Below are 26,091 nucleotides of genomic sequence, written 5' to 3' on the forward strand. Positions count from 1 at the left end.
AAAGCAGTCCTGGCCTACTGCCGGGCAGAGGTTGCCGGTTAGATCCCCAGTCACAGCACATACAGGAACAGATCAATATTTCTGTATCTCTCTCTCTCTCTCTTTTCCCCTTCCCCCCTCTCTCTCTCTCTAAAATCAATAAAATAAAATGTAAAAAAGAAAGTGAAAGTACAGTGTTCCCAAGGTTCTGATAGTTTCTTAAAAAACTGATGAGACCTTGGTCCTTATCAAAAAGTCTTTATTTAGTAAGCAAGTTGGCATTAGCTGCTAATAAAAAAAAACCTTTAAAAGCTGAACGGATGGTGAGGAAGGCATGACTGCCTCTCGGTCTTCCTCCTTGGATCCTATAATGTGCCTACCTGATCTGCCCTGGGCTCAAAGTAATTCTATATTCTTTTCATCAGGTTTTTAATAAGCGAGCCCAGTTCAACGTACCTTTAGGTTTAAAGAGGAATATTTTCAGTGTAAAACCTCTCTCAGTCTTTGCCGATATGATGTGGCTTTCACTAAAGGTCCCTACGAGAGCTCAGCTATCCTCAGGCTCCCGGTAAACACGTGTGTCCACAGCCAGCTCCCGCAAACCCTGAGTTTCAGCACCGCCGCCACTGGATAGCGCCCCGCTAGCCGCCGATTGGGCCTCCCATCTTCACTCATTCATTCCCAGCCCGCTCATTCTCTTCTCGTTTTCCTTTGTGACAGGAAAAAAAAAACCTACCCCAACTTCTAACCTGTTTTCATGCCTGCTTCTAAAGTGACCTCGGCGCGCGTCCCTCATGGTGTAAATGCGCTCGCTCCCACGCCTTTGGGTCCTACCCCAGCAACTGCAGAGCGCGTGGCTTACCTACCGGTGGCCAGTGATCTCTGATACTCATGGATTGCCTTTCCCTTGCCCCTGCTAGTCCCAAACCAGCAGGATACCCCGCTCACTCACTCTCTCTCCGAGCCCCAAACCTCCAAGAAACCGCGCAACAATACGCTTTTCTCCCTGCCCCAACACGCGCGCAGGCGCGCGCACGCAGGTGCGCGCGCGCGCACACACACCCCACACATACAGACAGACATTCGCACGCCGCAAGCCTCCCGGGTGCCATCGCAGCCCTGGACAGAGCTTTAGCCAACTTGGGTCCGGATCCATCAACACCGGCTTACAAACAGACGCCCGCAATAGCCTCCTCGCCTCCTTCCCTTCCTGGGTAGCGGGTCTCCGCAGCCAAGCCCAAGCTGGCCAGTCCCCCCACCCCAACCCATTCATTCAGCTGTCCACCTCCCTCAGGCAAAAGACTGTGCACTACCCTCAAGTGTTTCGCCCCTGAGCCTCCTTAATCATCGTCCAAAACCTAAATTAATCTCCTTGAAGCCCCAGCCCAGTTACTGGTGTGTTGTGCATGTGTGTTTGTGTCTCAGATGCACATACATCATTTAACTCCTTCTAGCTTTCCGCCCAGCCTAAACAAACAGCACGTTATCTCCAACCCCTCCTCCCTTCTCCGCGCCCCAACCTCTGCCCCATCCCGATTTTCATCAGCCAAGTAGCCAAACCACCGCACAGCCGCACCCCAGGTTCGAACCTCGACCTCCCACCCAGTCCGAACCAACACTCACCTTCATCCCTGCCCCTCCCCCACCCCTTGGCTTCCCACTAGCTGGTTCTGGTCCCAGCAAGTGATGTCTGCGTCCCCTCCGGGGAGCCCAGAATAGAGGGTCTGAGGTCCGACCAGCTGGATCAGCCAGCGCACTCCTCCGAAGGGCCACACGCCTCCCCGCTCAGCCGCCCTGGAAAACCCAGGTGCCTGGGGAAAGGAGAGAGACGGAAGCAACCTCCGGGGGTGGGTGGGAGGACTCACCGAACATCTGAATGTGCCCTTTGGTGATGGGATTGAAGCTCCCGCAGGCAAGCAAGATAACGTGGGTCTTGGTGGTCTCCGTCATGGTGTGGGTGGGCCCCTCGCGCTGGTCCAGGGGTCGCTTCTCTTTTTGTGTCTCGATGTCTGCAGAGGGAGAAAGGAAGGCGAGGCTCCGGCGTTGGATGCTGTGGACTCCAAGGAGCCGCTCTAGACGCAAACCGCGTCACTCCCCGCCTCCCGTTAACGCTTGCGTCTCCGGCAAGATCCGAGACTGCTTTTGTACTGTTCTGCTCGGTCCTTCTCCTTTCTGCCTAGCTTCTTTCCCGTCTCTCGGCCTTCGTTTCTCTAGCCCCCAGCCCACCGCACTCCATCACGCTTTCTTACTGTTTATCTACAACACGAAACGTGGTACCCAAGTCCAGAACCACGAAGACTTCTAGTATGGTGTGAGCTCTTTCTGTCTCTTACCCCTTTCTGACTTACCTTTTCTCTCTGATTCTAACATTTTTCTTGTCCACATCTACTTTCTCTAACATTCCCAACTCCAAAAGTGTTTGATCTTAAGAACTACTTCTTTCTCTCTTCCTCAGAATTTTAAAGTGAGAAACGACGAGTGTTCATTTTAGCAGTATTTACTTCTGCCTTTGTTTTCGCCCCTTATCTGATAAATTTTGAACTATTGAACTGAGTCAACAAATAGGGGGAAACTCCATCCTTCCCCTGGTCCTGTTTGTGGTTTGAAGCAACGCTATCAGATTGGGGGAGCATGGATGGGGCACAATTAACCATTAAAAAACGTCTGATTTCACCTAAGCTACTGAAGATGAGACAAGGATTTGCCCATTCAGCGAATGTTTTTTTGAGTGGTCACTGCTGTGTTAGGCTGCGTTGTAAACCTTGCCGATAAAGCAAAGTCCCCGCCTTCATCAAGTTTACATTCTACTGAAAGGAGATAGACAGTACACCAACAGACAAAGAAAATATCAGGTGGAAATTGTGCAATGCTCAGTAAGTGGATGCAATTTACTCTCTGACTGTGAGTGGAGAAAAGGGACCATTTTATATTAAGTACTTAGGGAAGGCCTCTCTGAGCAGGTAAAATTCAAACTGAAACTTAAATGACAAGGAGTTGTTGGTACACATATTTTGAGACGAGTAAAGATTTATTGTTCTCAGAGAAATGAACAAAGGCCAGTGCAATTAGAATATATGAATAAAGGGGAAATCCTGAGAAGTTTGTACTTGTGATCAGGAGCCAATAAAGTAAGGCTTATAGGTCAGGGTAGGGTTTGAATGTATTTCTTGGTAACCATTTTTTTTAAAAAAATGTATTTATATATCTTAGCTAGAGAGAGGACAAGAGGGAGAGAGAGAGAGAGAGAATGAGAGAGAGAGAGGAATTAATTTGCATTCATTGGTTTTAGAGAGAGAGGGGACTAGAGGGATGGAGGGAGAGAAAGAGAGAATGAAAGAGAGAGTTAATTGTGCCCCATCTGTGCTCTCCCAATCTGAGAGAAAGAGAGAGAGAGAGAGAGCGAGAGAGAGAGGAATTAATTTGCATTCATTGGTTGATTCTTGTGTGTCAACTTTGGCTTATCAAAAGGATGCTCTAACCAACAAAGCTACTGTGCTACCGGGCCAGGGCCTGGATGTTTTTCTAAGTAGAATAGTTTAGAGAGGAATTGAGTAAGGAAACCATTGGAGACCTTCTACACTGGGGAATGCTTCTAAGTGTCATCACACTGGGACCCAAGTTCCAGGAAGACAGAAGCTCCTTTGTTAGGGAAATGCCCTATGTATCTCTTCATCTGGTTGTTGTTTGTATCATTTAATGTCCTTTGTAATAAATGGGTTATCTAGTTTTTTTTAAAAAAAATAGGACACCATTGAAGCTTTTAAGCAAAGGAGTGATTAGCAATTAACTTTTTTTTTTAATATAAGACCATTCTGGTTGCTAGGTGGGAAATAGGAAGACAAGGAAAGCATTGTGAAATTGCTGGTAGGAGTCTAAGCAAATGAAGTGGCCCCCATTCTAGGATTTATAGAGGTAACGATGGTGAGAAGCAAATAGTCTCAGGAAAAGTTTTATATACAGAGTTTATGGTCTTTGCAGATAGATTAGATTTGGAGGATGAGGGAAAGAGAAATCTAAGAAAATGTTTAGAAATTTGGCTTAAGCAAATGAGTAGACAGAGATTGAGAAAGATGGGAAAAGAAAGTTTGAAGAGTGAGCAAGTGTTCTATTTGATATAATAGGTAGACCTAACAATTCTTCTGTTTAAAAATGGCCTTTTACCCTGGCTGGTTGGGTCAGTAGTAGAGCATTGGCCTGATGTTTGTATGTCCTTGGTTTGATTCCTGGTCAGGGCACACAGGAGAAGTGGCCACCTGCTTCTCCACTGCTTCCACTCTCCCTCCCCACTCTCTGTCACCCTCCCTCAGCAATGGCTGTATTGGTTTGGTTCCAGCCTATCAGCCAGAGTGCTAAGGATGGCTTCTGGAGCCTCCACCTCAGGTGCTAAAAATAGTTTGTGAGCATGGTCCCAGATAGGCTGAGCATCCTTTGCAGACGGGAGTTCCCGGGTAGATCTCAGTCAGGGTGCATAGGGGAGTCTGTCTCTCTATCTTCTCTCCTCTCACTTGGAAAAGAAGGGGGGGGAAAAGGCCTTTTAAAACATTGAGGTACAATTGACATACAACATTGTATTAATCTTAGGTATACATAATATATATGTGTATTCAGATATATATATGTGAACAAAATGGTCCACAAGTACAAACATTTGCCTTTTCTGGACTTCATGATTCTTGGGTAAATTGCTACCCTATATTAGGGGGTTTGTCATTGTTTGTTATCCAAGATCATATGACAGGCATGCAATAAATATTTGTTAAATTACGCTAAATAGCAAATCAACTCTAATATGCATAAAATTTCTAGTTTAAATACAAGAGTCCTAAGAATTGCTGTATATTGATAATGGCGTTAACATCTTCCCTGATATGCAATGCAGATGAGTAGGGTAGAAAAAGCAAATGTTGAAGGGGGGCTGACTTGGGTATGAATCAATGACACTACCTGGCAATTAACATAATTATAGTTAAGCAATAAACATTTATTGAGATCTGTCGTGTGCCAGGCACTTGATTAAGGGGCTTTGAACAGAACAAAGTTTCTGCTTTGATATAGCTCACATTTTTGTTTGTTTGTTTGTTTGTTTGTTTTTGTTTTTGTGGGGTTTTTTTTTTTTTTTTGTATTTTTCTGAAGCTGGAAACGGGGAGAGACAGTCAGACAGACTCCCGCATGCGCCCGACCGGGATCCACCTGGCATGCCCACCAGGGGGCGATGCTCTGCCCCTCCGGGGCGTCACTCTGTTGCAACCAGAGCCACTCTAGCGCCTGGGGCAGAGGCCAAGGAGCCATCCTAGCACCCGGGCCATCTTTGCTCCAATGAAGCCTCCGCTGCGGGAAGGGAAGAGAGAGACAGAGAGGAAGGAGAGGGGGAGGGGTGGAGAAGCAAATGGGCGCTTCTCCTGTGTGCCCTGGCCGGGAATCGAACCCGGGACTTCTGCACGCCAGGCCGACGCTCTACCACTGAGCCAACCGGCCAGGGCGATATAGCTCACATTTTAAAGGGGAAGACAGACCATTAACAAAAGGAATAAACCTAGTGGTAATAAATACCATAATGAGAAAGGAAGCAGAGTAAGAAAAAAAGAGAAGAGAAATCCTCTTTTACTTAAAGTGATTAGGAATGGCGTCTCTGATAAGAAGGTATTTGAGCAGGGACCAGAAGGAATTAAAGGAATGCGTCACTTGTTAATTGTATGGCTTTGGATAAATCATTCACTGCTAAGTTTATGTTGTCAACTGGAGATACATGCTCTGTGTACTATACAGGGGTGCAGTATGAAACAAATTAGACCAGGTGTGAGTAAATGACTTTTTAAAAAGCATATTGTCCACTTTAGGTCAAACTTCAAAGATGTTATATGCAAAACATGTATTTTTTGGTGTTTAGACTTTTTTTTTGGGGGGGGGTGACTGAAATAGAGAGACAGACAGGAAGGGGGAGAGATGAGAAGCATCAATTCTGTGTTGTGGCACCTTAGTTGTTCATTGACTGCTTTCTCATATGTGCCTTAACCAGGGGGCTACAGCAGAGCAAGTGACCCCTTGCTCAAGCCAGCAACCTTGGGCTCCAGCTGGTGAACCTTACTCAAACCAGACAAGCCCATGCTCAAGCTGGCAACCTCAGGGTTTCAAACCTGGGTCCTCCACGCCCCAGCCCTATGCTCTATCCACTGTGCCACAGACTGGACAGGCTAGACTTTTTTTTATTGATGGCTTTATCAAGGATGTTTCTGAAAGATCCAATCTTAGAGGGTAATGGCTTTGGGAATGCATGAATATAATGGGGATACACACACACACACACACACACACACACACACATCTCCATACCAATGAAAACAAATAGCCAAAAACAAGCTAACAATAAAGTCAATGAATTTATTTTCAGTTAATATTCCAAGGCTGACTTATAGAAATAGGAATGTCAACTCTTACATAATATATGTACCTTAATATATATAGCAAGCTATTCTTAGGAGTGCTTATTTTAACTTAGGCAATATAATTTGGTCCAATATTTCAACTTTCCAACACCTGGGTAATTGCTCTAGGCTGAAAAGGAACCAGAATCCGTCCCCCACAGCCTAAACCTTGCAATCTGCTCCAGCCAGCTCAGTTTCCAAATGGCTCAAGGCAGACAGTCCAACCCACAACTTTCCCTGCTATAAATAAATATCTGTTCTGATGGGCAGGCTTACATGTCTGTTAGGTCTATATAAATTGTACATGTGTAAAGTCTAGCAGTGTGGATATTTATGATCACTTATATCCCTATTTACCTAGCCTGGATTAATCATCCATTTGCATCACAAATCAGGGTGAAACCATTCCATGCTTATGAAGCTGGATTCCAAAATAATATTAGGGATCATCCTCTAGGAAGAGCGAAAAGGCACACAGACAGATTTGGCATCTTCAGTCTCTGAGATCAAGTCAGATATTGAATATTTATTTTTTCCTGGTAAAAAAAAATATTATTCTGAGAAATGACATGACTCTCTGAGATTCTCTACAGCTCTCTGTATTTGCTTAGTCCTCTCTCTTTTGCTTTCTCCACTTCTCTAAGATAAAATATCTTCAGGGATACAGCTAAAATGATTGGCATTACTTTCCCTGTCTTCTTCAAAGCAAACATTTTTATATTTGTGGAGTGAAAAATGTCCCTAGATCAAGATCCTTCCTTCAGCTCTAAATCCCCCAAATCTCACTCAGATTTATTATTTCTCTAACTAGTCAAATCATATTTCACAGGTGAAAGATATTCCCCAAATTTAGAACCTGGTTAGCAATTATAAACAGTAGAGCAATACTACAGGTACCATGGTAGTATAAAGGTCTGTAATCAATAAGCATCATATACCATTAAGAATAACAAACTTCTTCCGCTAATTCAGGTATTTGCTGATTTATTCATCATAGCTTCTTTCAGAGATTGGGAGCAGGGGTGTGTACAAATAATTTTCATCTTGCGACTAAAAAGTTCACTACTTATAAAGTTTTCCAAGAGCAGAAATAGGAGATAGAAAAATCAGTTCTATCAGACTTAGAAGGATGATAATTGATAAGAAATCAAAGTATTCCTTGAAATGACATGTAAAAATATTTCTGCCTCCCTCCTTGAAGTCACCCAAATGGAAAACATATTCAGCTCAAGGGAGTCTTGAATAAAAGTCAGGAAACTTAAATACAAATTTTTTTTCATTATGTCAATACCTCATAATTTGGTTGAGTCAGATCTAACCTAGAATTTAATCTCATGACTCCCCACATTTATGAGATGTAGAAATTAACAGTGATGCAGCTGAGCCACTCAGAAATTATGCCAGTAATAACCAATTTCAAAGGAAATAAAGGCATAAAAAAAATTTACAGCAGCTGGACCTGTTGGTTTCAGGCTTTGTGGCTGTATTCATTCTGCTGCTGGCGTTGAGGTGACTGAAGGTTGGTAGCTGTTCATTTTTAGATTTTATGAGTTTCTTGTATTACTCGGGATTATTTCAGAAATCCATAGCAGACACCCCGTTCAAAGTAGTTTAAGTCAAAGAGAGAATTTATTAATCTATGTGATTGGGAAGTTGTTTTGTATTGTTTTGAGAGGGTCAGCTGGGAGAGGCACAAGGGGAGGCCCAGGTGAGGCTCAGGGAAACAAAGTATATTATTCTCACAGATCCTAGAGACAAGAGGTATGACATGCCACCTAGGGCCATGTGCAAGAGCACCAGGCTGGTCAAGAGGCGGAAGGCAGGAGTGAGAACTTGGGCCACCATGTTTATCATGGTTTCCACAGAAAGGGCAAGGCCAGGCAGAGTGAACAGTTTAGGACTGGCTAATCTGAATAATTTTGGAAGGTTTGGGGCTACTTAGCGGTTCCTAGTTGCCCGATACTTGGCCCTAGGATGACTAAGGCAGAGAAATATTGCCTCCTGGAGTTTATGGGCCAGATAGTAGAGGTCTACTCTGGATTAATTTGCATATTCAAGGTATGCCATTTGCAAGGCCCTTTGCTATCTCTAACAATGGGCTAGCATCATAATATATAAGGGGGAATATATGTATTTATTCTATATAAATTTTTTAGAAGTCTAAAGGGTAGATCTAGCTTAGGTACAACTGTATCCAAGAATTCAGATAATATCAGCAAGACCCCGTTTCTTTTCCCACCATCTCTCAGCCCGCTTTCCTTTGTGATTGCTTTATCTTCAGATAGGTGCTCTCCACATCAGAGCAAGGCGGCTCCTGGCACCCTTTTGAGGTTGCCCTTGCAAATCATAATCCCATTGAAAGAGGGTACATCTTTCCAAGAATGCCAGTAAAAGTCTCCAGGACTTTTACTTAGTCCTACACTGATCCTGTGCCCATCCCTGATCCGTCTGTCTCACTCTCCTTCTCCCCTACCTTCTCCCTCTCTCTTTCATTTCCCTCCACATGGTTTGCTGTCTGTGCTGTTTCTCAGCATCATCCTTTTCTCTGTATACAAGCTTCTCTGGAAGGTTCTTGGTACCTGCTGCTCCATAGGAATGACTTGGATTTTCATGACCCAAATTAAGCCACAGACTAAACATGGCCTCCTGTTCTCGCATTCACTGACCTCAGGTTCTGTGTCTGGGTACAGTCTGTAGAGGAAGTAGTCTGTTAGCTCAACTTGAGTCAGGTGACTAGCTTGGTTCACACATCAGGGACCCAAAAAAGGTCTGCCTCTGCCCCTCTTCAATTGGGGTTGTAAGGGGTTCTAATACCCCAAACATGCCCCAAAAGTAAAATCATAAAAAATAGGTCCAAGAACTAGAAGAGGAATGGTGAGGATGGTGTGACATGATGTCTTTCATTACTCTTAAGATGGCTTTTAGAGAAGTAGCTCAGATCACAAGCTTATTCTAATAAGGGATAGTGATTGCTAAACTATACTACAGAATTTGAGAGCCAGCAAACAAATGCCAACTGCAAATATAGTCACTGCTCCATCTTTTTTTTTTCCCACATGGCCCTAAATTTGCAATATTAATATCTCCATTATGTTAAATAATTAACATGGGACATATGCTTCCGGAGGCCATTTCTATAGCACTGATTTGTTACCTAAGAAGATAAATTTGTTAAAAGATAGTTATTTCCTAATTAAAATAAATAAATAAAAAAGTAAGACAAAAGAAGAAGGATGGGTAGTATAATATATATAAAAGGCATACTTTACTTTCCAGCCAATTACCTACTTCCAAATATCTCCAGAATTATTCTGTTTTTCTTTCTCTTTCTGCCACTTCCCCAAGTTCAGGCCACCTTTATCTCCCTCTTTAATTATTGAAGAATTTTCCGTATTCCAGCCAAAGGGACTTTTTTCTAGAATATAAATCAGATCGGATCACTCTGGCTTTGGTTCCTTCAATGGCTTGCCAGTGCCCTCAGAATAAAATTCAAATTCTTAAACGTCTTACAAGTCCCTTCATGATCTGGTTCCTAAGTGCCTCCTAGCCCCCCTACTTCCTTTACTCTAGCCACACTGAGCTTGGTTTTGTCATCGGTTGGGGCATGCTCTCTCTTAGCCAACAAATGCCAACTTAATTTACTTCAGAGCCTTCTGTGAGTCCCCAGGGCCTGAGCTAATGCCCCTCCTCACACATGCCATTTTTCTCATAAGACATCATCATCACAGTGTCCTGTATTGTCATTGCTTTTGATTTGCTTCTACCTTTTAACAACACTTACTCAGACCCTACCATGTACCAGGCAGTGTGCTTAGCACTCTGCATCCATTACCCCACTTAATTTCCACTATATCTCAATTAAGTGGGTCCTTTCATTCTATCTGTCTTACAGCTGAGAAAACTGAGACCTGGAGAAGTTATATAACTTGTTCAAGCCACACAACTAATAAGTGGTGGAAGCAGGCTTTGAACCTGGGACGTCAGCCAGACACTTCTACTCTCCTGCTCTCCCAAAACCTCCATGAAAGCAAGAACAGCTTCTATCTTACTCATTGTTATACATCTCCAGTGTCTACCACAGTCTGGCATATAGCAAGGGTTTAAAATCTGCTGCTTTAATAAATGTAGAATGGTTTTTATGACTAGCTCCACTTACTATGCATAAATTTTTACTCCTATTCTAAGTTAGATGTCTTAAAAACTAAGAAAAAGACTGCCCCAAATAAATCCTAACAGCTATTATAAAGCCTGTAACTGTATGATCTGTGCACCTTTTCTTTCCCTCTCCCCTTCGGCTCTCTTTTAGACATGTCTGTGTTGTTCACTCTGTAAGGAGTGAAGTCACTCTCTTGAGCAGGTTATTATCAGCAGAGAGTAGGCATCCATTCCAAAAGCTTTCTGTGTATGTTCCTGCACAGTAGGGCTGAGAAAGTTAGATATCACATATATCAGATTCCCTTGCAACTAGATGTTTGGGTACTAGTTCAATTCTACCAGGACAATGCCCTTGTGTGAGACTTGGAAGGCAGAAATGAAGTGAAGGTCATCTTACCATTGATTTTGCTGCTAAGCAACACTACTGACCTGAGTTTGAAGCAAAAACCCGCATCCCAGTAGTCCCCAAATTTTAGACACCAGAGTCACGGACATTGAGAGGCAGTATGACCACTGAACACTGGACTACAGCTGTTGTGATGTGCCCTTGACATCTAGAGTCTAGGGATGGCCCTAAACTTCAGTTGCTTTAGCTCTTCCAATGAACTTTGCAAGCATTTAATTCTTTGTAATTAATCCCTTTCTGCTGGAAATACGTAGAGTTGTTTCTGTTTCCTGAGTTGAAATCTGACACGCCCTCTTAAATGCTGTATCTAGCTGTACCTACTTTTTGTGCAGGCAGAGCAAATTATATATAAATGCAGATACTTTGGAAATGTAAATATGCAATGATGAAGACATTGAGTGACAGGAATGTGCATAATGGCTGAAAGAATTATAGGTTGTGTGTATTTCACAGGTAGGGAAAGGGAGATTGTGGGAAGGAAGAATCAAGCAGAATGATAGATGAGGACTAGAAAGAGAGAGAGAGAGAGAGGGAGAGAGAGAGAGGGAGAGAGAGAGATGCAGAGAGCCCTAGGGTTCTACAAGAGAACAGCGGAGCAGAGTTGAATTAATAATAAATTGTTGTTGTTGTTATTCTTAAGAACATGATCCAATAATTATTTACATGAGTAGAGCCATCTAAAGCCCACTGTGCTCTCACATATGCTATTCTATTTGATCTTTACAATAAATGATTCTGTGAGTAAAGCATTTGCAGGCCCTATTATGGATTTTTCTTGAGGTAAGATCAGGAAGTTTAAGCGACTTTCTCAAGGTTGCAGCTAGTAAGGGCTGGATCAGAAACTTCACTTCAAGTCCCAGTGTTTGTCTCCAGGCTGCTGGCTCAGGAATGATGGAGAATTGAGGAACTCAGACTGTTGAGAATGATAGGTACGTTATTTTAAATCTGAACACAAAAGCCATAGGGCCTGGTCCTAAAGCTACTTCCCTTTTTCAGGATAAGACGGTGATGTTCTTTTTTTTTTTTTTTTTTAATTTTTATTTATTTTATTTATTTTTTTTTTTACAGAGACAGAGAGAGTCAGAGAGAAGGATAGACAGGGACAGACAGACAGGAATGGAGAGATGAGAAGCATCAATCATTAGTTTTTCGTTGCGCATTGAGACACCTTAGTTGTTCATTGATTGCTTTCTCATATGTGCCTTGACTGCAGGCCTTCAGCAAACCGAGTAACTCCTTGCTTGAGCCAGCGACCTTGGGTCCAAGCTGGTGAGCTTTTGCTCAAACCAGATGAGCCCATGCTCAAGCTGGCAACCTCGAGGTCTCAAACCTGGGTCCTTCAGCATCCCAGTTCGATGCTCTATCCACTGTGCCACCGTCTGGTCAGGCATTTTTTTTTAATTTTCCTTTTATTAATTTTTAGAGAGGAGAGATAGTGAGAGAGAGAGAGAGAGAGAGAGAGAGAGAGAGAGAGAGAGAGAGAAAGGTGGAGGGAGGAGCAGGAAGCATCAACTCCCATATGTGCCTTGTCCAGGCAAGCCCAGGGTTTTGAACCGGTGACCTCAGCATTCCAGGTCGATGCTTTATCCACTGCGCCACCACAGGTCGACGGTGACATTCTTTGTTCTTTCTCGGCCACTAGTCCCTGAGAGATAGAACCCCTGTGACCAGGCAGTGGAGCTGAGGCCAAAGTGGATTCTGTCTCTATCCTGGATAGGTGGAAGTTGACATTTTAGAAATAATCTTGGCTTAATGCTTTCTTATTCTAGTGAAGTCATTCTTGCACTTAAAGATCTGGCTGAATTCTTATTGCTCATCATAGACAAAGGCACTGGGGCAAAGCGAGAGCCAAGTTTTGGTTCTAAGATCACAGTAAAGACAGGACACCCTTTCAGTGCTCTGGTTGGGGTCCCTGGTGAGCGGGACACCTGCTGTACAGAGGCTCTTGATGTTTGTGTTCATCTTGCACACACCCCCTCTCACACTTCCTCTCATCTCCGGTGGTCCTTCTTTAAGGGGTACATAGACAGGGCTCCTGTTTGGGGGACAGAGAGCGCTGTCCCCACTGAGGCCATTTGACACATAACAGCTATTCAACAATGGCCTGGGAGAGGGAAGGATGAATAAGTGGTCATTTAGGAGAACCAAAAGGAGCTGGCTCTACTGTTTATTTCCTCTGTCTGGAGGACATTTTAGCATCTGGTGAGAGGAAGGCAAGTCCCTTGGGTGACTGGGACCATGACACACACAAATGCAACTGGCCCTGACCTCGGAATTGTGGGGAAGAGGAAACATTTTCTTAGGGAGACTATAGAGCTTCCCCTACTCATCCTGAGTGCATAATATGACTCAGCTTCATGGCTGCTTTGATTAATGTTGTTTCCTTGTGTACGTGTCACCAACTTGTGTAAAGGTCACAGATTTTTCTCCTGTCATCCCTCTGAATGGAAGCTCTTCTTACTCTCCACACAGCATAGAAATGTATTTTTAAGAGAAGGAAAGAAAGGAAATGTCAGGCAAGCTTACGAGTCAGATATTTATTCAATTTTTTATTCTAAACCCAGGTGTGTGGAAGGGGATTGAAGGCTGATGGGGATTAGTCATCATTTTCCAAATGAGAAAAGGGTCATAGAGTCAAAAGATTGGCCCAAGGTCATTCAGCCACTATATACACGACAGCTAGGATTTGAACCAGGGGTGTCGGAGTCCAGGGCCCTTTCCTGTTGCAATGCCCGGTGCTGCCTTTCTAAAGGAAGGCTGTTGGATGCATGCACACATCTTCCTCCCTCAGTTGCAAGACTATGGAGTCAGTGAGAGTCTCCTGACTCTCAACTGTGATAACTAGCCCAGATGAGGACAGAAAGACTGCTGTGCCAGCCCACTTTGCAGCCCAGTGACATTTCCAGCTGAAGGTCGAGCCAACCAACCTACCTGGAAGGGACCGCCAAGCAGAGTCCCACCGGTTGGACTTGATATATGGGGTCGAGAAGGTGGTACTCAGAGCCTGTGATCACCTGCACCTGCTCTGCTGGGGCCTCCCTTACCCTTCAGCGCTGAGACTTGAAATGTTCGCTGGCACAGCTGGTCTTTGGACTTCCTCCTACTTCTAGGATGCCCTGGTCCCCAAGCAGGTCTCTTTCTGGGAAGACATTCTGACAGAAGGTAAGCACAGGCCAGTTTTTGTGAAAATGCTTTAAACTCTTCCTAAAAAATAGCCGAGGTCGTTACCCAGATGATTGGAGCAAATTCATCACAGTAGAGAAAGTGTCATTAATGTGTAATAAGGGTTCATTTCCTCATAGAAATTGCACTGGAAGAGTACTTGGAAGTAATCAAACTTTGTATTATTAAAAATGATGGGTCTTTAGCTCTCTCGGCCACTCTGGAAAAAGGCAAGAGCTACAGTATGGATTCAAATTAAACATTACCTAAAAGAAGGCAATTTCACAGTGAGATGACTAAGGAACCGCCATGGTGGTTGATTCTGACATTGTTCTCTCTTCACTTCCCATTGTGCTCGCCAACAAATCCAGGACACAAATAGGAAAGGAAGGAAGCACTTGTCACAGGAGAAGGACCCAGATCAGATTTAATTGATCAGTTAGGGGATGGATTCAGAGTGGGGAAGATGAAGCTTGCTCACACCTCTTCCTAAAAGCTCCACTAAGAAAAAAGGCAAGTTTGGACAAAATATAAGTTTCCTGAACATAAATTGGGGCTTGATATATTTGTGTCAGAGGTGTGTGTGTGTGTGGGCATGCATAGAAGGTAGGATCTAGCTCAGGGAGTTTACCTGGAAATTTTTGTTACGAGATCTGGATACTATTGAAACAATACAATTCAGGGAAACCAAGGCAGAAAGGTGAATTATATACCAAATTTCTTAGATGGAAATCTATGTTTATATAAGAGATCATTAGGGAGTAGATGATAATTGGTGGATTGTTGTTATTGTTTTAGAGAATTATAAATGGGATTTTACTAAATACCAAGATCCTAATTGGGCATCCATGTTATAAGATATAGGAAACAGAGTCATAGGTCGATTAAGAAGCCAATATTGTCTTAATTTGCCTAAGTTTCCTAGATGCTCCCATGAGTAACCACTCCTTCACCCTACCTACACACACAAAAGATACGCATGTTAAACAGGGTGGCAGGGGAGAATGGGGGAAATTCTTAAGAAACTTGGTAGATCCCTTTGAATACAAAGAATGTTTATCCCAGGTGATTAGTGTTCATTCCTCAAAGCTTCCCCTGAAGGGTTAATTCTTGGCCTCCTTTGGTTAGCCCAGTCCTTATCCATAAGGTACAGTTTAAAGTGACAGCCATACAGTTACTAACATTCTATTATTTTTTTCTATTAACTAACTCAGTGAGATAATTAAGTACGATAGTATAGAAATTGTAAAGTTCTTTTTTAAAAAAAGGACTTTCAGAGTATTGAATTATAATTCAAAGAATAAAATAGATATTCATGAGTTAATACTGACGTCTGACATAAATAAGTAAATTGGAAGGAAGGGTACCAAATCCTCTTTACAGAAGAATTACAAATAAGTACAAGAGGAATTGGGGAAATTGAAAATCACCATCAGTGCGTGGTGATGTAAATTACTGTAAGCAGCATCCCCTAAAATTAGTAAGTGAAACTAAGGAGAAACAGAATCTTAAAGTATCTCACCAAAAAATATCAATTACTGTCGTGATTTAAACACATGTTCACAAATTCTTTGTTAAATAGCCTTCCAGGGGGTCCAGTATAATTCCCTTCTTCTTGAGCATGGTTTGGACTTACTAAATTCTCCTAAAAGAGTATACAAAAGGGAAAAATAGTGTCTTTCCAGTAGAGAAAACTGGCAGTCACGAATTGATACAGGCGATCAAATTTAACAACATCAGTAATAAGTAATGTTGTATCATGTACCTCTGATACGGTGTGATAAGACAGGTACTTCACCTCTGTGATATCATTTCCAAAAATAAATAAGTTAAGCCTATTCATGAGAAAATATCAGAAAAAAAACCCCATCAGGAATATTCTACAAAATATCTGACAAGTACTCTTCAAAATGGCCAAAGTCATGAGAAACAAGGGATGACTAAGTGTCATAGATTGAAGGGGACTTAGACGTAATGACAAAATGTTACATGGATTGGATCTTGGAACCCATACAAGAGATTAATGGAAAAAACAATAAAATCAGAACGAAGTCTTCAGTTTAGTTAATGGTAATGTACCGATGTTAATTTCAGTGTCAATCATGGTCCTGTGGTTAGGTGACATGGTAACTAGGTAACACGTTAGGGGAAGCCAGATGAAGGGTGTCTGTGAACTCTCTGTACTATATTTGCAACACATCTTTAAATCTTGTTGGTTCAAAAAAATTTTTAGGCTGGTACATAATAGTTACTAGCAGATGTTAGTTTCTGTTGGTTAATTACTTGATAATCACCTCCAGAGGGTGATAGCATTGGAAAATTTCTCATTGCCTCTACTCCAAATAAAAAGTATGTCTTTAAGGATGAGTGGTTTTATGGCATTTGTGAGCTTGGGAAATTTCATTGCCCTTTTATAGAGCAATGTCCTACTGCACTTCTGGAAGGGGCACCTCTTTCATTGGTGGTCAGTGAGAGGACCACTGTATTTGGCAGCCCTCCAACGGTCTGAGGGACAGTGAACTGGCCCCCTGTGTAAACAGTTTGGAGACCTCTGTAAGCTACCAGGCTAGAAGTTAGTGCTTTTGGTCAATTTTTGAGTTGCTGGGATACTTGGTTTTATTGTCCTATCAGTGGAGGGTGGTTTCCAGACCACTAGCATGGCTGGAAAATTGGGTCTGGTCTGTGGCCACTCAGGGGCAAGATGAGCTGGCTACATACACCCCTACAGCAGGCCCCCCCCCAACTATCCAGGCCTGTGTTCTTGAAGCTGTTTGGAAATGTATGACCCAGAATGCTGAAATCAAGTCAACATTGAAGCCCAAAATACCTTAAAAATGGGATATTTCACAACGTTTTACAAAATGTGGCATGTGTGGGCCTCACTGCTGGCCCTAAGAGTATTAGATATCATTCACTTCAATAGTGGTCAAGGGCAAGGCTGGGGAAGCACAAAGAGGCAGCTTTGGAATATGGGCTTATTGTGAGCTGCATCATATTCTTACCTGAGTTTCACCCTACAATAAAATACTCGTTTTCCTCTCATTGGAAAAAGAGCTTTGTAGCTTTACCCTGGTGGAGGCCCTTCTTGCTCCGTGGGCTTTCTAAAGCTGCAATGAGGTGGTTTTTGCTTATTATTTACATTTCTATCTACTTCCAAAAAGAATCTAAGGATGGCTCATTCTCCAAACAATTTTGCTAACCCTGGGCCTTTATCCTCTTCCAGACCATCTGTTCCTCTCCACCATGAAGTCATAGTACTAAATTTGTGACAGTACAATCATTTCCATGGTAACAGGATGTGGTCTTCACCACCAAATCCTGATTTCACTCTGACCGAGATCAAGCAGCAGGAGGACTGGGGAGTCTATTTGCACATTTTCTCTTCTTTTTCATGTTTATTTTCTCTCCAAAGTTCTTACTTTTGATTCTAAAATTTTATACTCAGCCTGGATGTGTTTTTGCCTAGTTTGCATATGAAGCATTTGTCCAGTAAATATTAGATATGCAAGCCAAAAAAAATAGTAAGTTGAGAAATATCATGCACACACAAACACACACACACACACACTATGGTGGATAAACTTGCTTGACAGTGAATGATTAGCAAATGCCCTCTTGTTTATGTAGAAGAAAAGAGGATAAAGAAAGAGAAGAGAATCTACTTAAAAGACATGAAACTTCTGAGCCCAAGAAATTTGCTTTGATGGCTGTGATAAGCAGGGGGAGGCACTGACCTAGTTCCTACTCAATGGTTTCCTTATGCTGCTTAGCGCAAGTGAGACATAAAAGAGGCTTTCTGTGTGAGCTCAAACCCTCTCGCCAAGGGAAGATGGATGGATAAGCAGCTTCATCTGTATACATGGATATTTTGAGCATTTGTTTTAATCTCACACTCACACAACAATTACACAAGCTTTAGAGAAACTCCTTAGAACATTATTTGCTATACTATGAAACTGAGTTAAGGGCATAAACATTATTTTAAATATTTTTAAAATTTATTGATTTCAGTGAGAGAGTGAAGGGGAGAGAGAGAGAGAGAGAGAGAGAGAGAGAGAGAGAGAGAGAGAGAGAGAGAGAGAGAGAGAGAGAGAGGAACATTGAGCTGCTCCTGTATGCTCCCTGACCAGGGATCGAACCAGCAACCTCTGTGCTTCCTGACAATGTTCTAACCAACAAAGCTATCCAGCCAGGGCATAAACATATTTTTTAATTGAGTTTGTTAGAGTGACACTGGTTAACATAATTATACAGCTTTCAAGTGGCCAATTCTATAACACATCTTTCTGTACATTATGTCGTGTGTTGACCAAAAACTCTGGTATTTGTTTTAGAAAAGTATTTACAAATATCATACTGAATAATATACTGTAATTCAATATTACAGGATGTTTTTAAGCCTTATCATTATGTTGTTGCAGAGTCAGTTCTTTTAACTTCTGTACTGTATTTCACTGAATGAATATACCATAGTTTGGCTGTTCCGTGTTTATTTATTCATGTTGGAGTATTTCCAGGGTTTTATTAATACAAACCATATTGTAATTATCCTTTCCTATCTTTTGTACTATCTGCTACTCCTGAAGTTGTCTCCTATCTCAGTGAAGGACGTTACGAGGCGCAGGTGCTTGGTCCAAAACCTCAGAATCAGCCCTGAACCTTTTCCCTCATACCTCAGACCAAGTTGTCTGTTCTGTATCCTAAATTCAGCCACTCTCAACACTCTCAAACAAGTCCAAGCCACCAACATCCTTTCCCTGCTACAGGTAGCTTCCTACACTACCCCACTCACTAACGCCACTTTATATCATGGGCTTCCTGTGTTTCCTCCAACATTTCAAGCTCATTTCTGCCTGAGAGTATTTGCATTTGCCGTACTCTCTTGCCTGAAATGCATTTTCCTCAGAACTTAATATGCATCTTGCTTGCTTCCTCATTTCTCTGAATTCTTAAATTTGCCTTCGCAGGAAGGCCTTTCTGTCCATCCTGGCTGAAATAGTACCTGCCCCCCACCTCTTTACCTTGCTAAACTTTGCTTCAAGATTCTGAACTGGCCCTGGCCGGTTGGCTCAGCGGTAGAGCGTCGGCCTAGCGTGCGGAGGACCCGGGTTCGATTCCCGGCCAGGGCACACAGGAGAAGCGCCCATTTGCTTCTCCACCCCTCCGCCGCGCTTTCCTCTCTGTCTCTCTCTTCCCCTCCTGCAGCCAAGGCTCCATTGGAGCAGAGATGGCCCGGGCGCTGGGGATGGCTCTGTGGCCTCTGCCTCAGGCGCTAGAGTGGCTCTGGTCGCAACATGGCGACGCCCAGGATGGGCAGAGCATCGCCCCCTGGTGGGCAGAGCTTCGCCCCTGGTGGGCGTGCCGGGTGGATCCCGGTCGGGCGCATGCGGGAGTCTGTCTGACTGTCTCTCCCTGTTTCCAGCTTCAGAAAAAAAAAAAAAAAAAAAAAAAAAGATTCTGAACTGATGTGTGTGTGTGTGTGTGTGTGTGTGTGTGTGTGTGTATACACTCTAACTCTGTCTTTGTTTCATGAGAGCAGTCTTGTTCACCTTTATTTCCATAGTCCTACTGCGATGCTATGATGGTTGGTTCAGATAGGAAGTTGATAAATATTTATTCAATACATAAATGAATGGATGTTTTCTTATGCATTTTTCAACATCTCTTCTGAATTATGTATATAGAGGTGGCATTTCTGAATCATGAAATGTGTATATTTTCAACTGAACATGGTATTTCTAAGCTGTTCTTTTTTCGTTTCATTTTAGGTGAGAGGAGGGGAGATAATGAGGCAGAGTCTCACATGCACACCGACCAGGATCCACCCAGCAACCCCATCTTGGGCCAATACTTGCGTACGGAGCTATTTTTAGCGCCTGAGGCTGATGTGCTACACAGAGCTATCCTCAGTGCCCTGGGCCATGCTCAAACAGATTGAGCCACTGGCTACTGGAGGGGAAGAGAGAGAGAAGGAGGAGAGGGAGAGGGAAAGGAGCAGGTGGTTACTTCTCCTGTGTGTCCTGACCAGGAAGTGAACCTGGGATGTCTATACGCTGGGCTGACACTCTATCCATTGAACCACTGACCAGGACCAAACCTATATTTTAAGTAGGAATCTGTACTTCCACCAGCATAGGTAAAATCTCTTCTTTCCATATAACTGATAGCCTATACTTGATAATGTCAGATTTAGAAATTTTCCCCAATCTGTTGGATGCTTTAATTTACATTTCTCTGATTACTAAGGAGGTTGAGAGTATTTTTCAAACCTATTTTTCTATATGTTATTTGTCTTTGCCTTACTTATAAAAGTAATTTATATTGTCTGAGTATTAATCCTTTGTTTCATATATATGTTGCAATTATCTTCTCCCACTCTGTGACTTTCCTTTAAATATTGCTTAAAGGAGATTTTACCAATGAAGAAACTTACAGTGTTCAAATTTATTAGGCTTTTCCTTTATAATTTGTGCTTTTGATGTCACATTTAAATAATCCTTCCTTCCCCTGTGATTATAAAAGTGTCCACCTATAATTTCTTCTAATAGTTATAAAGTTTTTATTTTGTTCCAGATTTAGATCTTTAATTTAGCCAGAGTTTCATTTATAGCTGTGGTTCTCAAACTGTAGCATGGCAATAACTGGGAGCCCCGAGACTCTTTCAGGAGCTTTGCAAGGCCAGAGTTCTTTTTATAACAATGCTAAAACGTCATTTGCTTTTTTTCACTCTCATTCTCTTATGAGTGGTGGAATTTTCCAGAGGTTACATGATACGGGATGATGTCATTACGGCTGGGTAACTTATCAAGAGCAGAAATTTGTGGGTCACAGTTCTGGAGGCTGTGGGGTCTCTGATGAGAACACTAATCCCATTCATGAGGGCTCCACCCTCATAATCTAATTACCTCCCGAAAGGCCCTGCCATCATTTAGAGCAGTGGTAGTCAACCTGGTACCTACCGCCCACTAGTGGGCGTTCCAGCTTGTGTGGTGGGTGGTAGCGGAGCAACCAAAGTATAAATAAAAAGATAGATTTAACTATAGTAAGTTGTTTTATAAAGAATTATTCTGCCAAACTTAGCGAAAATTCGACATAAAGTACTTGGTAAGTATAATAATTATTATTATATGCTTTAACTCTGCTTTATAAATTTTATAAAGTAAAGTTACTTCTCTACTTTATAAATCACCATTACTGTGGAACCGGTGGGCAGTTAGAAAATTTTACTACTAACAGAGATACAAAAGTGGGTGGTAGGTATAAAAAGGTTGACTACCCCTGATTTAGAGGGTAGTATTTCCACATTGGCATTTTGTGGGAACACAAACATTCACACCATAAAATCTGTTAAATATCAATAGCTGTAAGCCACATAAACAAGAACTGTGAGATCTTCAATAACTTTTAAGAGTATAAAGGACTTCTGAAAACCAAAAACTTTTTTTTTCTTTTCTTTTTCTTTATTTTTTATTTTTTTTACCAGGGGAGAGCGCGAACACAGTCCCCCACTACCACAAATTATGCAGTCGAGTTTCCCACATTTGTGGAAATCGCAGGGGTCAGCACATCCGGAGTACAATGGATAAACCTCGCCCTGGGAAAACCACCTTCGTGATCATGGTATCTCCCCTGCCAGGTAAGTATGAAAACCAAAAATTTTGAGAACTGTTGGCATAAAGCATGAGATAAGAATCCAATTTAATTTTTTTGGTACAGAAAGTCAGTAGCTTTCAAATTTATCAAGTTTGTAACATTTCTTCTATCATATGACGAGGTCCTATGTTCACTTGTGTCTACTTTGGTGCTATTTTTCATATGACAGTACTGTGCTATGTAATTACTACAGTCTATAACAGTGATTTTCAATTGGTATGCTGCAAGAAATTTTAAAACATGCAATACCTGACTAGTTAGTCAGGGACAATGACCACTTTTCCTTCAGATTATCACATAAAAAAATAAAAGTCAGCACAACAATAGTCATTCAATGTGAATAAATAAAAATTATACCTTTTTTTTGTCAGATTGGGGAAAAATATTTTTGGTGTGTGGCAGAATAATTAATTTGTGCATGCCGTGAGATGAAAATCGCTGGTCTAAAAGGAATCGTCCTATCTAGGAGGATGACACTTCCTTGGTTCTTTAGAACTGTCCTGGCTCTTCTTAGACCTATTCCTTTTATAATTTTTTTTTAATTTTTTTTTACAGAGACAGAGAGAGAGTCAGAGAGAGAGATAGACAGGAACAGACAGACAGGAACAGAGAGATGAGAAGCATCAATCATTAGTTTTTCGTTGCTCATTGCGACACCTTAGTTGTTCATTGATTGCTTTATCATATGTGCCTTGACCATGGGCCTTCAGCAGACCGAGTAACCCCTTGCTTGAGTCAGTGACCTTGGGTCCAAGCTGGTGAGCTCTTGCTCAAACCAGATGAGCCCACGCTCAAGCTGGCGACCTAGGAGTCTTGAACCTGGGTCGTCTGCATCCCAGTCTGACGCTCTATCCACTGCACCACCACCTGGTCAGGCTCCTTTTATAATTAACTTTATAATCGGTTTATCAGGTTCCACAAAAAAATATCTTGTTGGGATTTTGATCAAAATTGCCCTCAATTGTGAAAAATCATAATCCTTCTGGTACTGCTTTTCTGTCCTGTGACTTTAGTATTATGTACTTTTTATTATAATCATTTTTTGTTCCCTTTGATATTTTAGCCAGAAAGGTCATACACATCTTTCTCAGCTTATTCGTAGGCATAGTATTATTTCTCTTGCAATTGTAAATAGGATCTTCCCCCCTATGATGTACGTATGTATATTTCCTATTACTTAGGTATATAGGGTTGCTATTGACTTTTTACATTGGTCAGGATTTAGCAACATTGCTCAACATTTAGTCTAATTTTTCTTTTCTTGATGAGCCTCTTGATGATTCTAACTAAAAAACAATGTTGTCTGTAGATATTTTGTACTCTTCTTTGCTAATCACTGAACACCTTTGTTCTCTTAAATACAGGACTAGAACTTGTAGCATAATGTTTAATTGTAGAAGATACAGCAGGCCTGTCATGTTCTTCACTCTAATGGTAATGCTTCTATAGTCTCATAATTAATGTTTGTGATAGACTCTTTGTACAAACCCACACCAAGTTAATTTTCTTCATTAGCTAAAAGATTTTGTTTTCAATTATGGTTCTTGACTTTTTATTTGTAATCATTGAGATGAGCAGTCTCTAAATCTTTTCTTTAATCTAGTAATAAGGTAAGTTATAGATTTTTTTTTTTTTTCTGAAGCTGGAAACGGGGAGAGACAGTCAGACAGACTCCCGCATGCGCCCGACCAGAGTCCACCCGGCATGCCCACCAGGGGGCGATGCTCTGCCTCTCCGGGGCGTTGCTCTGCGTGACCAGAGCCACTCTAGCGCCTGGGGCAGAGGCCAAGGAGTCATCCCCAGCGCCCGGGCCATCTTTGCTCCAATGGAGCCTCCGCTGCGGGAGGGGAAGAGAGAGACAGAGAGGAAGGAGGGGGGTGGGGGTGGAGAAGCAAATGGGCTCTTCTCCTATATGCCCTGGCCGGGAATCGAACCCGGGTCCCCCGCACGCCAGGCCGACGCTCTACCGCTGAGCCAACCGGCCAGGGCAAGTTATAGATTTTAGTTAGATAAACTTTAGGTAAACTTTATTTGTGCTTGATGCATTATATTGTATACTCTGCTGGATTTGCTTTTGTAATTTATTTAGGATTTACATCTCAATGCTCAAGAAATAAGATTCATCTCAATTTTCTTTGTCCTATTTTGGTATCCAGATTATAGTAACTTCATAAAATAAGCTTGGTAACCTTTACTCACTATCTCTCCTCCTTTCACTTAAAAAAAAAGGAAAAAAAAGAAAGACAAAACCTCTTCTAGCTCTCTCATTTTATAGGCGAGCTTTCTGAAGCCACACCAGTATCCTTAATTACATGATGATGACTTCTGAGTCTACAACTCTAACTCAGGCTTTTCTCAACTTCTCAGGTCCTCAAGATCTCTCAATCCCAGACAATGGAAGTTCAACATGATCAAAACAAATTCATTATCTCCACATTCATGCAGCTCTCCAAATGATTTCTCCTCCCATGTTTTCTATTTTCATCCAGGTTTCATGAGCAAAAAACCTGGGACCTTCTCCTCCCTCCTATCCAAAAAGTGACAAGTCTTGTCATTATATTTCCATTTGAAGAATTTTAATAGCCAAGCATATATTAACTATCACTAGAGCCATCACAGTGTAATGAATTAAAGATAAAGTTAAGGTACTAGAATAAAAAAAAAAGTCACTGGAGTCAAGGTACAAAGAGTTTTGGTATTTTCCAATGGAACATAAAGTTGGAAAGAGTAAGAACTTACAAGAGATTGTTAGATTTAGTTAGAAGGTTTATGCTGATCTCACGGTCATCTGAGGGGTAAAAGAGGACTTTCTTCAGAATATCTAGTAGTTGAACGACTGTCTGGACTGCATTGTTTTGTACTGCTTTGTTTTAAATGATGTTTTCACTTTCACCAAAGTGGGTAAGAGTCTGGTGATATAACACTTTGTACCCATAGGTCAAATTCAAATCATACATTTTGTTTTGAAGAATAGTCTTTAAAATTGAAATACAAAGTTTCTCATGGTATATACAGGCATGCTTGACCTGAGTCATTAAATAGAATTATCTCCAATTATCACAGATCATAGGCAGCAAGAACCACCAGGATATCCCTTCAGAAGACACAGACAGCCAAGTCTCGGAGCATATTTCAGAGGTCACCAAGTCCCTTTCTTGTTTTTAAGACAGACTGGGCATCTAGTCTCTTCTTAATATCTCTCAGTAAAGTAGATTGTAACAGACAGGTGTCTAACAACTATTACTACCATTAAACACTGCATTGCTTTGCTCTTCTATCTCTTCTCTTCCTCCAGACTTCATGGTTGTCTTTTTTCTTACTTTCTTTCCCTACTCTTACTTCCTTCTCAGTTCAGTTTTCCTGCCTCTCTTTTTCTCTCTCACCCATTAATAGGAAAAAAAAAGTTGAGGTTCCTGACTTGTTACATTCCAGCGAAATGAGGAAATGCAGGTGGTTATATAACTGGGAGGGCTCAGGGGTGTGACCTCAAGTTGAGGGAAGAGAATTACAAAGGTAAGAGAAGGCAAAAAGGTTAAGTATAAGTTTCATTTTAGACTTTTAGTGATTCTTCTGTGAATGCCATCCAGGGCATTCCATCTTTCTCAGGCTGTGGTAGTTCTGGGTTGAATCAAAATTACCAAAGGCAGTCGGTCACAATGTGTTAAAAAATGATTACCCTCATCAGTTCTTGCTTGTACAAGAGTTATTGGTACCTGACATTGCATTGGACTAAGATTTTTTTTTTTTTTTTTTTTTTAGACTGCACCTTAGAACATGATCTAGGAGCTCTTTATAAGTCTTCTTTTTCAGTCACCAGGATATAAAAAGCTATTACATTTATCTTTAACCTCGCTCCTTTTCAATTTCCAATGTTACTTTCAGGCTCTAGAAGATCATACCTAGAGGATCCATAACTCATCAAGCTTTCTCCTTGGTATCAGGATACATCCAGATTAAACTTCCCGGAAGTAAAGTACTGGTTTACATTTAGATTTGTCTTAAAAGACCAGAAAAAGATAGGGATTGATCATCTATGGAACATTCCTTATAGACCCTAAACTCTTGACTCTAAGATTCCTACTGTGCTTTAATGCTTAAAGTTGGCTGTCTCACTAATACTTATAGAAAATTAATTTCAAGTTCTTTCTACATTTAATAACCTTTGTAGCATCTAGACCACTGTTGCCTACATTTTGGAAATGGTGGCATTCCTGTATTTGGCCCGTCCTATAGGCGTGGTCCCACCACGGAGACATTGTTAAAGAGCTAAAACCATGCGTGTCCTATTGGACAAAGGATTCAATCACTTGTGG

At 41.8% G+C, this 26,091-nt stretch overlaps 1 protein-coding gene and 1 non-coding gene across 2 annotated transcripts in view; both read right to left on the reverse strand.

Annotated features, from left to right (window-relative positions):
* Positions 1–2,026, reverse strand: part of NMNAT2 (nicotinamide nucleotide adenylyltransferase 2) — a 129,562-nt gene extending 127,536 nt beyond the window's left edge. Inside the window, exon 1 of the mRNA XM_066261313.1 lies at positions 1,845–2,026. Coding sequence (XP_066117410.1) covers positions 1,845–1,929 — 85 coding nt within the window. The 5' untranslated portion in view covers positions 1,930–2,026. The remainder of the gene's footprint in view (positions 1–1,844) is intronic.
* Positions 2,027–21,605: 19,579 nt separating this feature from the next.
* On the reverse strand, positions 21,606–21,769 carry LOC136327633 (U1 spliceosomal RNA). The gene has a single exon (XR_010729813.1). It is a non-coding gene; the product is annotated as a U1 spliceosomal RNA (small nuclear RNA).
* Positions 21,770–26,091: the final 4,322 nt, after the last annotated feature.

This window comes from Saccopteryx bilineata, chromosome 2 (genome assembly GCF_036850765.1).
Source record: "Saccopteryx bilineata isolate mSacBil1 chromosome 2, mSacBil1_pri_phased_curated, whole genome shotgun sequence".
Classification (NCBI taxonomy): domain Eukaryota; kingdom Metazoa; phylum Chordata; class Mammalia; order Chiroptera; family Emballonuridae; genus Saccopteryx; species Saccopteryx bilineata.